We start from the raw sequence: 16,997 nt of genomic DNA, 5'->3' as shown, positions 1-16,997 counted from the left end.
TGCAGCCCTCTCCTCCTTCACTCCCTGGACAGTGAGTGTTGAGTCCAGTGGGGCTTCTGCACTGTAAAGCTGGTACAGGCTGTGCTAGTTTCCTGTGTGATGAGCACAGAAGAGGATTCTGAGGAAAAGGGACTTTAACCTTAGCCCGGGGTTTAAGGTTGTCCACAGTTCTCAATTTCCTGGTTTGGGTTTTGTTTGTCTTTTATAAACCTGGAAAGTAGGCAGCTCACCTCTTTGGGGAAAAGAGGCAGGGGATAAGCGTTTTTTCCCTTGGTGTGCCAGATACAGCAACTTCCCATCCCAGGGAGAGATGTATTGTCAACCTCACTCCTTATTTCATTCTGGTGACTGGATTAACATTAACATTGTCATTGCTCTCCACCAACCTTTCTGTATTTTCTGAGCTTTCTGCAAAGAATGAGTTAAATACCTATGAGTTGAATGCTTTCTGTTACAATTCATGTTCTGTCTTGACCTTCTTGGCTTCGTGTATTTTCCCCTTTTAAAGTTACTAGCTGTGTCTGAGATCTTAGCATCAGTGGGCCATTTTGAGAAATAAATATTAATGAGATGTCTGCTGATAGCATTGTGTGGGTAGAAACAAATGCTTTTATAATAAATAGAATTTAATATTAATTGAGTGGTTTGGAGTTAAAGCAGGATATAAAGTGACAAGCTCATGGCACAGCAAAGTGCCTTTTGCAGGAATCCAATTAGAAGAGTGAGCAGCAAATTCTATGCAAACTTGCTATAATCACACGGGGCCAAGACAAGAGTGGAGCGTAATTTCGAGCCTGGGACCTGTCCCCTTGAATGTCTCATGATTTCCATGAATCAACATTTAGCTACTATGTGGTGCCAAGTTTGCATTATTCGGCTTTTTCCTGGTAATGCTGCATCCCATTGCTCCAGTCCTCCCTCTCTGGAGGGAGACAGTATGTTTTGCAATAAAGGACACATCAATTAATGCACTGTTGTGCTACACATGTGTTGGAGAAAAACGACCCATTTGTTAGCCTGCTGAAATTACTTTACACTGAAAATCTTCTGCTGATGTTACAGGCTTTTGCCTGATCACTTGAAGCTGTTATCTTTACCATTTCCTCAATGAGGATGATCAAGAGTTGTCCCCTTTCCAAACTGCGGTGTTTGTTCATGCTTTGGAAAAATAGAAGATTTGCTGAGATGTGTTGTAGATAAATGGCTAAGTCCTGCCTCAAGAAACCAAGTGCAGTTGTCAGATATACCCTGTGTTATAAAGAGTGATGTAAAGTGTTCATTGGGTTTGAATTGTTCAAAAATAATTTCTCTAAATATTATGTATTGTTTTCATCTGGCAGATGGAGTTGCAGAAGCTGCTGTAGCAAGAGTTTGTTTGTGGCATTTCAGACAACCTGGGTATTGTGTGAAATTGTCTTAGCAAGCCTCTAAAAGGAGGGTGCAGAATGTAAAATGAGGGTGTAGGAGTGATAGCTGGGGCAGTGATTCCAGGCTGATAGAGAAGCATGTGGGAAAAAAAAAAAAAACAACAAAAAAAAACCCAACAAGGAGCAAGTCAATTTATCCATTCTGTCAAAATGGCTACGATCAGCCAGGAGGCAAATGAATAAACAGATCAACAAGTATTTCACACTTGTGTGTTCTCAAAAGGAAATCACAGATCTGAAACCAAATGTCTGGGACAAAACTACCAGAAATAGTGGCAAAATACTCTGCTGTTTAGTCTGCATTTTAAACATTTTTAGCTCACAAAAGTCCTTGAATTAAAGCACTAGAATAAAGCAGGAACTTGTTACTACATTTCCCAGATATGAGCAGAGATGAAAATAGTTGGGGTGGGTCTAACGGCAGGACCTGAGCCCCTACTGGAATCTCCCTTTGCTGCACACCTGAATGTGTCTGGCTGGCCATGGTGATGGTGAATGGCTCCTGTCTTTTCTTCTCCGAAGCTCACAGTCTGATGGCAGCCAAAGCACCACCAAAGATCACATCAGAACATGGAAATGAAATGCATGAATACAGCCGGAGGAAAATGGATGTGGATTGCTTAGAGGTGCCCGGGCTGAACAGCTCACCTGGAAGCAGACATCTGCTGTGTTCCTCCAGGACACTGTGTCTGCCAGAGCAGCCATGGCCCTTCCTGAGCTTCAGGAAAAGGAAATGCAGAGCCAAGAGCTTATGTTTCATTACATATCTGCTTCTGAGCAAGTGCCTTGTGCATCCAGGCACATTTCTTCATACATTAAGAAACACGTTTTTCCTAAGATGGGAACTGCAGTTCTCATGGGGTTTTTTTCTCCTTTTCCCCAGTCCCACATTTATCAACACTGAAAGGTTATCAAGAGCTTTAAAAATACAGGTTTAAGCTTTAGAAGTAGTGCAACTAAAGAGAACAGTCCATAAATAGAAAATACATTAAACTGTATCTGGTGTTAAGGGCTCTAATAATTAACACAGGTTGGCTGAATTTCTCCTGTTTTGCTTATCTGCAATGAACTTTTGCCTTGAACCAAAACGTTCTGCCCCAGTGATTAGTAGCTGTTTCTACACAGTGATTAAGACAACAGGAAAGCAATGGTTTCTTTGCCTGAGTGTGTGCCTAGTGCAAAAGAGTTTGTCATGAGAATGAAAGCAGTTTCTAGTTTTCTGTTTCTAATTTTCAACATAATTTCAACTGATTTTTTTAAAGGGAAAATCTCTTCTATGTCTGTTACTTTATGATTTTTCAATTCTTGACTCTTCCATGTAATTAGAAGCCTGTTAGTAGACATTGTGGTAACTTTCCTGATATGCCTCATACTTTGAATCCTTTTTGTTTAATAAATGTGTATTTCCTTGGCACTAAAATTCAAGAAAGTAGCTGTTTCTTACTGAAGTGGCCAGTGAAAAAAGCCCACCTTCCAAATACTCAGTGATTAGCAGAGAAAGGAAATAATCCCTCTTTTAATATTTATCTTGGCCCCAAATAAGCTAAACATGAATTATGTCCAGCACTGTTGGGAATTCTTTCTAGTTCTCCCATGCAGCTTTAGTCCAGGTGCACATGGACACGTTTGTTGAGAAAGATGAAGCTTCCCACTGAGTATTTAATTACATTTAACAAACTGGCATTTCTTCCTGAAGATGGGCAGGGACATCAAAACTGAGGAACAGGCTGGGCCTAAATTTTTGCAAGACTTCTGTGTTAGATCTCAGGCTGAGGCTTGGGATACCTAAAGTATCTGTCAATTGAATGTTCTGATATCCCATTTGGAGGAAGAAAAGAATATTTTTTGTAAAGGCAATAGCAGAGCTCTTCTGTTTTGAGAGTAATTAGGTGGGAGTAATTAGGGACATTTATGTAAATATTCCAAAGAGACTGCTGTCTCTCTGTTTCTGTTGTCCTCTCCTAGGTTGGATCATCTCTGTTTTGGTTTTCTTATAACACTGTTTCCAATCCAATACACTTCACATTTAAAATTACCTGCATTTTAACCTCCCAGTGTGTGACCCTGTTTTTATTCATTCTTTTGCTAAGATTCATCATCCCAAAGGGAATTCATGTCCTGAAATGATAATATCAAGTATGCCAAATTTTGAGATCTTGGAGGTGCTATTAAAAGCTCCTCTCTAGTAAGAGGCAATTGTCATTGATTGCTGTAGCTCTTGTGATTGCAGAACAGTTCTTCACTTGCTTAAATCCAGCTTTCTTTTATGAGAAGTTTTAAGTCTCCTTTTTAATATTACATGATGTTTTGGGTGTTGGAAGCACACATCTTATAGGAAGTGCCTGAGGTATTATTTGATTGGAAAAGGCATGTCTTTGTTTTCCTCTGTAATTTTCTAGCCTTTGTTATGAATGTTGCATTACATAAATGTTGGCTCAGGGAGAAGAAAATGAGTATGTCAGGCTTTCCTTTGGTTTTTAAAGCTGCGCCTCATCTTTAAACCATTTTAAGATACCACCTAGAGGTATGTCTACCATATTTTTGCCTGAAGACATTAAAGTTCTGAGTGGTAGTACATATAACCAAGGAGCTTGTTCTCTTGCAGTAGAAAATACTGATGAGTAAACCCATTCAGTCATCTGTAAAAGTGCTGACTGTATCCAAGGCAGCTGTTGTGAGTATTGATTCAAGCAGGAGGGGAAGGTCTGGTGCCTGTGGCCCTGTCAGAGGTCACCAGGAGAGAATTAGCTACCAAGTGTCACAGGGCCAAATATCATCACAAATAAGGTTTCACCATTGCCTTCGCTGTTCTCCAGGGACACCAGGATGATGGGACGAGGAAGCGTGGAAAACATTTGTGCTGAGTTAAACTAAGACTTATCCAGTTATGATTTGCAATTAAAGAGCTTTCTAAGTGCATTTCTGCACTGGCCTCCTGGGTGCTCTCTGGTCACACAGCTGATGAAGGGGGAGGACACGAAGGCAGCTCATGGGGGTATTGTCATTTCTTAACTGTTTAATCATTTGAATACCCTTCTAAAAATTATTATGTCTCATATAATGCCTGAGTTCAATACTGTATGTGATAAAATGGGTGTCTGGTCTGTGGTGCAGGATATGATTTCAGAGGATTGGGAGAAGACAATTTTTAGTTTTGTGGAGAGCTGTGTAGTCAGCTGGCAAATTTAGGACATAAATACTAAATTAGCTGTCATTTTGTGTCAGAAATCCCCAGTCTTGTTTGCAGATTAGTTTTTCAACTAGACAATTTTTCTAGTGGTGAATTATTCAGTACAAATACTGTCTTAAAGTTTTGTCCACCTTCTTTTATTTTTTTCCATCTGCCATTTCCCAGTCTTTTTCCTGTCTTTATTTCCCTATGATACTGCAGAATGTTGTGGTTGGACTGGTGATTAGCATTTGGAGCCTTTTGTGGACCTGTCTGAGTCAACTCCCTAATGTGAAAAAGCACTTGTCCTTGCACAGAGGAAGTCCCCTGAAAGAGACAATCTACTTCTCACTGTTCTAAGATAACATGCCAAGGGCTTGGGATGCCATGCACTTCTGAAAACTACCTATGTACCATCCAGACCTCTCTGGGTACCATATCCGTGTGATGCCTAACACTGCTCAAGAATATTTCAGGCAGAAATTGCTTTGTGGGGAGAAGGAAAGTGGTCTTTAGGAACAATCTGCTGGAAAATCTGCATTAGTGTAGGGAAATTTTCCTCCTTTATCAGCTTTCCTTTATCCTCTTGGTTTTTATGCATTCCTGCTTTGTACATCCTCCAGTAGCTCCAGTTCGGCCAGCATTTAGTGCCCATGGCACAGGTTCTTTTATAACTTGGCTTTTGAATTCTGGTCATTAAGTGTTAAGACCTGTGAAGGAAAATAATTGTAGAAAATAAGGGCAATATAAGCCATTTTCTGGCCAAAAAAGAGTAAATGCAGATGCCCTTCTGATTCAATGAATGTAATATCACTGCTCCATGTGGGTCACTTACTCATATTCATAAGATCTGCTTTTTCGTGTGGTTTTCTCTCCTCTTTTTCTTCTTAACGCTTGAGTCAGTTTTATTGCTCATAAAAATCAGTGACTGATGACCCCAGCTAGAGCAGTGCAGACTGCAGACAGCTGTTGTCCAGGCTCCCATCCACTGCTCTGCTGGTGACATGGTCATGATTTGCAGCGCTTCTGTTGTTGCGAAGTCTGTGCTCTTTTCTGAGAAGTCATTGCCAGTTCTGACAGTGACAAATGCTTGCCAAGGAATAGTGAAGCTAGTTTAAAGTGCAGAACCATGTGTTGACTGCATACATGCCCTGTTGTTGGTGCCAGCAGAAACCAATCTTAATTGTGTCTCCTGAAAAACATGCAAAACAATTCAACAGGAATCTGAAGCAGCTTTTCTTCTATTGAAAGTGAGAATGAATGTACAGTGGTAGTGAAAGGGGATCATTTCCTGTCCTTGCATCCTTGTTTGGGAGTTAGTTGCAGACACCCCCATAATGGAGGAGCATGGGAAATGAATGCCTGTATCCAGGTTGCATTTGATAAAGACTAAGCCATGTCCTGTGCAGCCTGGTTTAGAGGGCCCTTACAGATGCTGGTCTGATTCTTATTCCATCTTTCCTGTTCTTCTCACCAGCTAAAAACTGTATGTAAAAGTCTGTATGGCTGCAGGGACTGTTGGCCTCTGTTAACAAATGTACCTTCTGCAGAGGTTCTGTCTGTGGCAGGCTGCTTCTGGAGGAAGGGTGCCTGAAGGACAAGATTGGCCCTGCTCCGACAGTAGTGAATCAGCCTGCAGGACCCTTTCAAGCCATCTGCCCCTGAATTGGTCATCCTTTCGCAGGTAATGACCCAGGAAGAGAGCCTAGAGCTCCTGGATGCTAGTACAGAAATAAAGTAATATAAATCTGGCTGGCCTTGGAGAGGGAATACACACTGCTCCAGCCAACATCAACACCTGGAAGAAGGGCAAGTGAACAAGGAGCAATGAATGTGCTGGTTGCTTCAGTGAGAGGCAGGGCATGGCTCTTGGGTGTCCCTAGAATGTGAAACATTCCCCTTTGGTTTTTCCTGTGTTCAACCACTGCCCTGGTGACTCCAGCCAGCCACTGCAGAGGCAATCACTTGTCCCTTGCTATAATCCTGGCTCCTTCTCTCCCTGCCCCGGCTGCTCCGGAGCACACAGATCCCGCCTGTCGTCACAGATCAGGGGATGCTGCCTGTGCTAGAGCCAGTAAGGAGGAGTAAAGGCCAGGCACTGCCCTCGGAGCAATTCCCAGCACTCCCATTGGCTGCGACCGAGCTGTGTTTGTATTGGAGGCAGTATTAACACTGAGGCATTACCTTCTACACGAAAATAAGATGCATCCATGCTTTCAGGCCATTATGTGACCTAGTTCTCCCTCTTGCTTTTAGAGGAGTATAAAGGAGAAGCTGCGTGAGCTTTAGTAACTAATAACCAAGGAAACCTGTTTGAAGTGTCAAAATCTCACAAGGCATCTCTTCTTTTACAGAAGTTAATCTGTTATTTTGCTCAGCAGAGATGGAACAAGCATTTAACCCAGTTAATCAGGACCACCTCTTGGCATATTTTTATGCTTTTATCTTAGTAATAAGGTGCTGCTGCTCTGGGCTTTGCATCCTGTTAGTTTGCTTTAGTAATTCACAGCCAGTATCTCTGCAGAAAGATTCAGGGCAGGGGGATGCTCTCCCTCACATTGTCTTTGCATTCCAGACCCTGCCTCTGCTGCTTCTCTGGGGAGATGCTAATCTTGCATTGTTTTACTTCTGCATTTGGGTCCATATGTGACAACTGTGTGTCTGATCACCACAATCTCGCACAGTTATTGTACCCCAGGGAAAGAGAGCCACAAAAACATATGGGGCTAGAGAAAATGGTGTGCTTCACTGCTCATGGGCATATTTCAGAGACAACAGACTGTTTGGTATTTCACAGAAAAGATATGGCTCCTCGAAATATTTTGAAAGTGAAATCAAGGTTGTGATCTGTTTTTCCTCAACCAGTGCTGCAGAAATACAATAATTATTCTAAAACTAGTGTTTCAGTTGTTAAGATTTTAACAATCACTTATGCCATGACAATCCCAGTTGTGCATTCACTATGGACTCCTTCTATTAGGAAGAAAGGCCTGTTATTTTTTTCTGCTGACAGTGTTGGTTTCCTGAGCAAAGGGACACACATATGCAAACACCCACCCATGTATACACACTGGGGTTGAAAGTTACAGACTGAAGTGCTCATGTGAAAATAGGTGTAGATTTGCACCTTGCCTAGCCCTTTATCCACTCCCCTCTCTCCCCTCTCTGGTGGCTCGAAACAAGCAATTTCCTGCTTTCATCCTTTTCCTTTATCCAGCCCTCCCCATGTACACACTCAGATTTACTGCAGCCTCTTGTAGCCTTAGCAACTGCTGCCACTTAAGGTTTGTATCTGGAGGAAAAGGTAATGGGAAGGGGAAATTCCAGGGGATAGAAAGGAGCATCCTAAAATGGGGGTGGAGGCAGATACTGAATTGTCTGAAATGCCTCTCAGTAGCCTTGATGGCAGCTATCAGTATTTATTACTACAAACCAGACATGAGTTTCCAGAAGGCTCTACTTGGGACCAGGTATTTCCTTACTCAGGAAGAATGGGCATTATACAAACTGGAGTCATCTGCCTGGCACCCTGAGATGTGTGTTCCCCCTGGAGCTGCACAGAGGAAAGATGTCAGCATGGGAAACAGATCCAGTAAGCAGAACTTGCTGGAAAATTCATCCAGCGAGTTTGTTAAACCCATAAAAGATCTTTAAAGATCTGAGACACAGAAGGAGTCACCAGGACAGGGATGCAATGTCCTGTGTGCAGTGAGCTCAGCTGTAAAGGCTAAACTTAGAATATTTACAGCTATTATGAGCGAGTAGAGAAAAAAAAAAAAAGTTTGACAGACAGGCCTTCACCTAACGTGCCAGAATCCAGTACTGTAAAGTAATGAAAGTGCAGCATTACATATGTACATTAGACAAGAGTGTGATGTTTGTGACTCAGTGTCTTGCAAAACAGCTGCAGAAAGTGTTCCAGGACTAAAATGCAGAATTTTTAATTACATTAAGGATTGTAGCAAACTTTACTATGTGAAATATTCATTTAGGACATTGTGCTCAGCAGAGTTGCTCTGGGCTGGGTATTCAGCTATTGCCATCAAGGGCCTTAAAATATTGCACAGTATGATTATCTGACACAATTACATGTTTTCAGGCTATTAAGAAAAAGCCGTCTCATGACTGTGTATAAAACCATAATGCCAGCCTCTCAGAGCCTCTCAAAATATAAAATAACAAATTAACAAAAAATAATTGCTTTTCTTCAATATCATCAGCTTTAAAAAATCCTGTAAATCCCTGCATAAAGGTCTGTCTTTTTATCAAACCCCTTTTTAAGGTCTTCATTACCAGGAGAAGCCATTCAAGCATTTCCGTAGTATTGACTCAAGGGAAAGAACCCCAAATACATCAAAATCAGGAGCATTTTGCCTGTTTCATATTCATTGTTTCTTCTTTATGTGTGACTGATTTATTCTGCTGTGTGCCCCCAGGGTCTGCATTGTCCAAAATAAAGGCTGCCAAAAAAAAAATGAGAACAGGGAGCAAGTGGTGAGGTGGGGGGGAGTTCAACCCATGCTTTTAAATGCTGTGAGATTAATGCACATCTTGCATCCTCATGTGTGAATTCACTTTATGGTGTTTCTTAACAAAAGTATACTCACTAAATATATAACTTCAGCAGAATGCAAGACATCATGCCTGAAAGTAGAAAGCTGCTCTCAGACAGTGACTCCATGCTGTGAAATCCGCTCTCTTCTGCTTCTGTATTCTTAAGTTGTACTGGTGCTGCCATAGCTTGTGCTTGCATTACAGAGCACTGTGCCTGTGCATTAGAAAGCACAGATGCACAGAATGCAAGCACCTGTGATAATTTAGATCCTGGTTTCACCTAAGAGACTGGTTTGGTTTTCAGTGACTTTTTTTCTCCCTGGCATGTATGGATGTTGGAAGCAAAGGGAGCACAAATGACTTTGCCCAAGTGTGCGGGGCTGGCTCTGCTGATGGGCTCTGCATGGAGAGCACAATGCCCGAGTTGCGGAGCAGCAAACTGCAGGAACTGCAAGGCAGCAACTGGGAAGCCACATGTGCAAATATGTTTGAGCAAGGGAACCTGCAGCTTGACAAAGGCACAGTTCACCAGGTCCCCACAAACTTTGCCCAGGTATTGCGGAGCAGCTGAAGGGCGGCAGTGAAGGGGATCTTTCTGCACTGGGGAGCTATTGTTTAGCACCTCGACAGATGAGAACAGACACTTCTCCTGCCACAATAGCTGCTCACACCAAGCAAGACTTATTAAATATTCAGTTCAAGCCTCAAGCAGCTCATTAAGTCAGCAATGAGCAGTGACGTTGGCATTGGAAAACCCTGCCTCAGTCAATATCACCATGCAGAATCTCCCCGGATCTCTTGATGTTATTTTGCTCAGTACGTTTTCTGTGATGACCAGCTTGTGCTCTCTGCTTTGCATTAAATACAGGTAAAAAAGAGTCAGGTGGCTTTAAGTTTGGCTCTTCTTTATAGACCTTTTTAGAGAGGAGTCCTGGGGCCCAAGAGAAGTGTCTATTGGATTTTTCTCTACCAGCATATGTAATACAAGTTTGCAGGAGGAAGATGAGATGAAGGTTAAATGGCATTAGTGTTAAAAAGCAAACAAACAAAAAAACCTAATGTTTGAAGGATAACTTTCATGGCAGAACATCATGATATGCAGCAGTTACAGATGCTGTATTACTGGTGGTTGTTACCCAGCAGAAACTTTACAGTAAGTGTATTTTCCCTGAAAATTGTGTGTCTTAGGTGGATTTGGGCTTGAATTGTGTGCTGAAGGTGTTTCTTGTGTGCAGAGTTTCTTTCTGAATGATGTATTTGAAACCTGTTTTGCAGCCACTAACCTTTATAATTTCATATTCAATAGTACTTAGCAATAATATGTAAGGCATTTATGATGGGTGGATGTCAGATGTCAGTGAATTAGAGCACACCAGAATCTGGAATTAGGATTGTAATTGTAGAAAACAAACGTATTTTTTCACATATCAATGTTTTAAAATTATAACATCTGAAAGTATGGAACAGAAATGGAGAAACAGAACATGTGCAAAAGTTTTTTCAGAGCACAGTTTTTCACACCCTGAATCTATTTTTTTTTCTTTTTTCTTTAACAGAAAGTGTTTTCAGACTGCTCATTTCTATGTGGAGGACAGCAGTTCCCCCCGTGTGGTCCCCAATGAAAGTATTCCCATTATACCAATTCCAGGTAAGATGGGCTTAATCTCCTGTGTTTGTACTGCTTGGAGTCTGGTTTAATTACACAAAGAAGAGAAGGTTATGCTTGTGATAAATCCTGGGGTTTTGGTAGAAATTTGTTGTACCTGTGCTGCTTCATTTAATTTAATGTGCTTTGTAATGGGGCTCCGAGTGCCAATAATGTGCTTCGTAATGGGGCTTCGAGTGCCTCTTTTTCTGTAGGCACCTCTCCCACTTTGTCTTAATAGAAATTTCAGAATGACCTTTGCAAAATGTCAAAAACATGAGTAACAGCTCTTGAAAACACTGAGACATTGCATCCAGGGTGAAACCAGCTGCTCCACCAGGGCGGGTTGCAGAGGAGGGATATTCACCTCCACTGCTCTCTTGAGACTGGGGGCCTTGCCTCGACTTTCACCGTGTATAGAGGTGGAGTCTGGGGCTCTCAGAAAGGACAGCGAGACACAGGGATAAGCAAACAATCCTAAGTCCAAAGCCATCTGTTAATTTGGTATTAATAAAGTTACCAAAGGTCAAATTCTCCTCTCAGCTATACTGAGAGTGATGCTGGAAGCAGAGTGTAGTGCTATTCTCTCTTCATGAGGCATTTCCCCTGGAAATTATTAAGTGCAGGATGCTGCTGCCTTGAAGCTGTGATGTTACTGTGGCCTTTGCAGCCACTGCCTTGTTTGATGATGGTCATTCTCACAGGCAGAATTAAGATACCAAAAATGTTGTATTGACCTCAGTCTGCTTGTACGTCTTGCTTGAAGGTGTTTTAAGTTTCCTTGTCATAGTCTGTATTTGCATCATTGATCTGGGATTCAATCTGTAGCTGATTAGGTTCATTTTACCAAAAAACATTCAGAGCCTTTTCTGAGACACTGAAGAAACTTGCTTCCTAGAAAAGTGAAAGAGTCCAGTTATATTTTCCTTGATTTTATTCGGTAGACATGTGTGACTTATTTCTAGGAAGAATCTTTCCAAGTACCCATGGGAAGTAGTAAGAAAGGTCAGCTATTACATTCCTGCAGAAAGCGTTAGGCAGTTTGCCTTTCAGTCTGATGCTATACCACTTAAAGAAAATGCACTTTTATTGTCCTCTCTCCTTTCTACTGGAGACTAAAATGCATGTCCTGGCCACCTCATGTCCTTAGCAAGAAGTCATCCTTCTCCTTTAGGGTAACAGCAGGTGACAGGTTTTAATCTTAGACCATCAGTGATTAGTTTTCACAGAAGTACTTAAATAGCTGGAGAACTCCATTCTTCATACTCTGAAACCAAGAGGAACAAATGCCTGTTGGGACTGCTTGTGGCAGTCAATTCAAAGATCCCACCATGCCTGCTCTCGTGTGTTACCTCCTTGGAGCTTGTGGGGAAGGGGAGGCTGGGCTAAGCTGGACTCTGGCACAGCACTGTCAAAACCCAGGGGGATTATGCCTACAAGGCACTGGGAGGAGAGAAATTCTCCCTTCAGAGAGAAACCTCTTTGGCCAAAGTGTAGTATTTTTACTGCAATTGAGACAATTTTTTCTTAGATAAAAGAAATCAGCAGAAGGCTCCATCTTCTCATGCTGCTGTGTGTGTTATTGAGACAGCAGTTCTTTCCTGTTGCACAGAGATGTTTTGATGGTCAGTCCATTAAGACTGGAGTGCATTCATATTAATTGTAGTGTAGGCTGAAAAAGTTCCATTGAAACCATGCAGGCAGCAGGTACTGTCAGGGCAGCATGTGCACCAATGCTTCTGCAGCAGCTGTTCTGACACATAGCAGAAAGTGACTAGGAAGAGAACATTGTCTTTTGGGGACATTTCGTGTGACTAGAGTAAGCCAGGCTGTGAGACCACGGCAGCTTTGTGAGAAACATAATGCTACTGTCACTGTTGTGCTCACTGTGGTATGCTCAAACTCAGTAATGCTGATAAAGAGTTGCTCACTCCTGATAAGGGGCACTGCAGATTGTGAGGAATAAGACAACTCTTGGTTATTAATTAAAATAATTAAGAGCAATTTATTAAAAGAACAATCAGAAAAAAAAAATTGCAAGTACAAAATAATTATAAAGCAAAAAAAAATCCGGACACCTGGAGCAGCTTTGTAATTAAAAATCTGCAAGGATTGCTGATGAGCATTAAGGCACATCAAGAATCAGGCCTTAGAAAGAGGTTTAGTCTAGTTGGATGCAAAAGTGAATCCAACCCTTGAATTCCCAATCTAATGATAACATTTTTATGGATATAAAGGACATACAGAGACACCTGCATGCAGACATCCAGATGGACGGCCCTTAATCTGGAGCTGAATCTTGCCCAGAAAACATTCAGAGAGAATGAACTGGTGAATTTGAAGATCTTGACACTGGCATTAAAGCTATTTAGGCCACCAAAAGCCAGATCATGCTCTGTAAGTGCCTCACGCTGTGAGTATTACCTATTACCTGTACAGGGATAATAGTTAATACATGGATACTTTCAGCCATAATGAGGCTCAAAGTTAGTAGAGAAAAATTCCAGCTATGTTGGTTTTTTCCAAAGATGGGAGATACTGCCTTGAAAGATCTTGAAGCTCTCTAAGGCATTTTCCTTGTTTGGAGATGTAGAAGAGGGTTGTTTTCCTCCATATACCTGTTGCTAGATGAGAGTCTTCCCTGACATCAGCTGCTGCTCCCACGTAGACAGCCCACTGAAATGCCTTAAGAACATGAAATGACAAAATTCTCTTCTGAACTGTTGGCAACTGATGAAATGATGAGCCTCTGAACTTTTCCTCTGGAAACTGCCGCAGGGTGTGAGAAAGTTTTACTTGCCTTGTTGATACTAGAAGCAAAATGTAAGTGTCATTTTCACAGAAACAAGTTTTTTAAAGTAACCTTGTTAGATTGTGAAACCCCATTCCTACAAGAGGAATTTGACTGTGGAACTGTGCCTCTACCTCCTACAGTTCAGTGGGCCAACTTCCGCTCTTGGTTAAGAGCAAGCAGCCACACTGATGGCAATTTAGAGCAGTGTGGCTGAAGATGTTCAGCAGGTTTGCCAAGACCCATCTCAGCACACAGTGAGCTTCTGGGCAGAGGGAACTGAGTGGGTCTGAGTTGGCTGGTCCTGGCCCAGGTGTGGCTCTGTCACATGTCTGGGAGCCAGGCACAGCATGGTCCTGACACAGCTCGAGGTTTCAGAAGAGCATTGGTGTTTCTGTGTGCCACTACTCTGCTCCATGATGTGTTGGCACAATCAGAGGTAGCATTTGTGTTTATTTCTGCACAATGTCCTGCTCTTGTTTCTGCAAACCCTCTGTTTTCTCAGGTCTATGAGTGCTAAATCAGTCTGCCAGCTACCTGCTATAGGCACACAGTACAACTTTTCAGGTGTGAAATCTAAAAAAATCTTCTTGCAGAGGAATTATTTTATCCATTTTTCTCTTCCACTTCCCTTGGCTACGTCCTTAATTATTGTGCAGGAGGCCACATCACCCATAGGTGTGTGCCTATCTGTGCAAATTCTCTCTGAGATGCAAATCGTTATCATTATTCACAATTATCTGCACTGCTTGATCTAGAGAAACACATGACAAAGGTGTTATTAGTAATTGAGTCACCCACTGAATATTATGTCTGAGGTATAAATCTCAACTTGTATAAGCCTTGCACCTAACAGTTATGCATGTAATCAATGGCAGATTTCTGAAAACTCCCCTGCCGTTCCACCCAACAAAATTGTTTCTCTGACTCTTCTCTCTTTGCCTCCATGTCAGTTAATTTTGGCCACATACACATCATCTTTTGTGGATACAATATTGCTGCTAGCAAGAATTTGTCTTGCTAGCAGCAATATTGTATCCACAATCTTTGGCTGGATAGCTTCTCTAAAACATTTGGTCTGGGCAAGATCTCTCTCAGCAAAGCTGTTCCTGCTTCTGTTTGTTTGGTCTTCTCTTTTGCTGGTCAGTATGTGACTGACTTACTGGATCTTTCTGGACTTGATACTTTTCAGTAGAGTTGGGAAAGTACAACAACAGCAGCATCACAGTTGCAGGCCTGTGTGTTTTGCAACCACAAAACCAAAATGCATCCCCTAGCAGTTCTCCTTTCTCCTCCTAGCAAGACCTGCTCCCTGACATCAGTGCAGCTCTGTGCAACTTAGATGATATCAAACAGTGAAATAAATACAAATTCCACTTCTACCCTTCTCCTCTCCTTTGTCTCAGAGTCTTCCTGCTCTTGGGTGGAGTGTTGTTCTGCATCTTGCTGTGACTTTACTGGTTCCTTGCCTAGCCCATGGGTACAATGGATGCTGTGGCACTGATGTCAGTAGAACTTGTGGTGAGATCAGCGTAGAGGTAGTTGAGGCTTGACCTGATGGGAAAACTCTGTGTAGTTTTGACTACGGTCCAGAGAAGCACAAATCATAAAGAACAAAACAGCTGGCCAATGCAGCTGATTGATTTACCATATTTTCTAGAAGTATTTCACATCTTATATTTTTAGTGTAAGTAAAATTTCTCAGAGATTATGCCAATCATTTCAGGTGTGTCTAGACTACAAGACTTAAGAAACATTTCCCAGTTGTCAGATCATGGTATGTTCAGTTTTAGGTTTAAATGGCAGTATATGAATTTTTTTAACTAGCCATGGAGTTTATTAATAATGTGTTTTAAAAAACTAGTAGCAGAATCTGATGGAGAAATATTTATGCTTCTTCAAGAATGTCTCAGTGTGGGTGCACAAGTCCAGGAAATAGAGGAATAGCAATGAAAAGGTGCTTTGACCACCTCACACCCACCAGGGTGTGAAGGCCAGGGCACCCATGATCCTCTTCCATTTCCCTCTGTCTCCTCATGGTTACAAGGAGTCCCACCATGAGTCCATATTATTAATTCTTAGCTCTTCAGTAACTTGAATAGTGCCTTGAACCTTTCATGACAAATGTCAGTGGTTAGACTTGACGTGTTTTTTACACGCTCAGCTGCTGTGTTCTGGTAGCATCCACCCTCTGACAAACTGTTTTCATTAAGAGACAGTAATGAGTATCTCATTTGACAAGGAAACTGCAGGTTCCCAACACAGGCTTGGTATCTTACTGTTTTCTGCTAAGGTGTGGCTGTCTCAAGTTGCGTACTCAGAGCTAAAGAGCAGAGGCCAGGATACGTCTGCGGTCGTGACAGTGGCAGTGCACTGAGCACAGTGAGCCTTGTGAGGCACAGGAGCTGTGCTAACTGCAGCCAAGGACTTCTTTCTCAAGGGCATGAAGCTCTTCACTGAGCACACAGGTGGTGCTCTTCAGCTGTTTTAAGACTTTATTTCTGCTCTCTACTCCCTGTGGATTTATGTTCCAGAACCACATTGTGAATTGTACTTATCTTCAGCTTCAATTAAATTCACGAACACAATATAGTAAACACAGCCATCCTCTGAAGCCAAGAAAATATCAAGGTATTTCAGGGAGCATCCACCTTCCTTTGCTCTGGTACCAACCCTGCTCCTGCAGTAGTACGCTGAAGAATTTATGCTATGATATGTAGTTGTGGTACTTCAGGTTGAGGCTTCAGGAGTTGGCTACAACACAAAAGAATGTGGTTTTATGGTGGCCATGGGAAATGCAGATAGTTCCTTTTTGGAGAGCTTTCACACTGGGAGGCAGAGCCCTGGAGTTGGATCTTTATGTGCTCAAATGTGAGGCTTGTGTGTAACTGATGGCAGGAACTGGGACCTGAGGATGGAAATGTGTGAGATTAAAATTGTGTTCCTTAGCTCGCAATACCAAATAAGATCATGTTTAATGTATGGGCTAATGAAAAATTCACATTATTTCATTCTCTTGGACTGAAATCGGCTTTTTGCTTAAAGGGAAGAAGTGTATTGCTATTACATTTATAATTAAAAATAACCTAATCTTTGTACAAGCAGATTTAAACTGAGCTCTTATTTTGACACATATAAAATTTTATCATTAGCATCTTTATATTCCTGACTGACAGATGGCTGATAGCATTGTAGTAGATAAAGTTTTGAAGCAAGAGAGATGAATGTAGCTAGATGAATGTAGAATTACACAGGTGATTTTTCATATTCTGCTTTTTCATGTGTCTCCCCTTTATCAGAAACCTGCCCTTCCATTCATTTGACTTGATTATAACAAATAGATAGCAATTATCTTGCTGAAAGGACTCCTGTTTATCTTTCAGCATGCCTGTCTTTCCAGGACTTTTGAAT

The 16,997-nt window shown here is 41.8% G+C and overlaps 1 protein-coding gene across 2 annotated transcripts in view; it reads left to right on the top strand.

Moving 5' to 3' along the window:
• The window catches only part of PTPRG (protein tyrosine phosphatase receptor type G), a 402,551-nt gene that overhangs the window by 348,677 nt on the left and 36,877 nt on the right, over nucleotides 1-16,997 (top strand). For both annotated transcript variants that reach the window (XM_032121374.1, XM_032121375.1), the window contains exon 14: nucleotides 10,707-10,798. In XM_032121374.1, coding sequence (XP_031977265.1) covers nucleotides 10,707-10,798 — 92 coding nt within the window. The remainder of the gene's footprint in view (nucleotides 1-10,706; nucleotides 10,799-16,997) is intronic.

The sequence above is a fragment of the Corvus moneduloides genome, chromosome 11, assembly GCF_009650955.1.
Source record: "Corvus moneduloides isolate bCorMon1 chromosome 11, bCorMon1.pri, whole genome shotgun sequence".
Taxonomy (NCBI): domain Eukaryota; kingdom Metazoa; phylum Chordata; class Aves; order Passeriformes; family Corvidae; genus Corvus; species Corvus moneduloides.
Note: the sequence above shows the minus strand (reverse complement) of the source record. Positions and strands in the feature narration are given on the sequence as shown.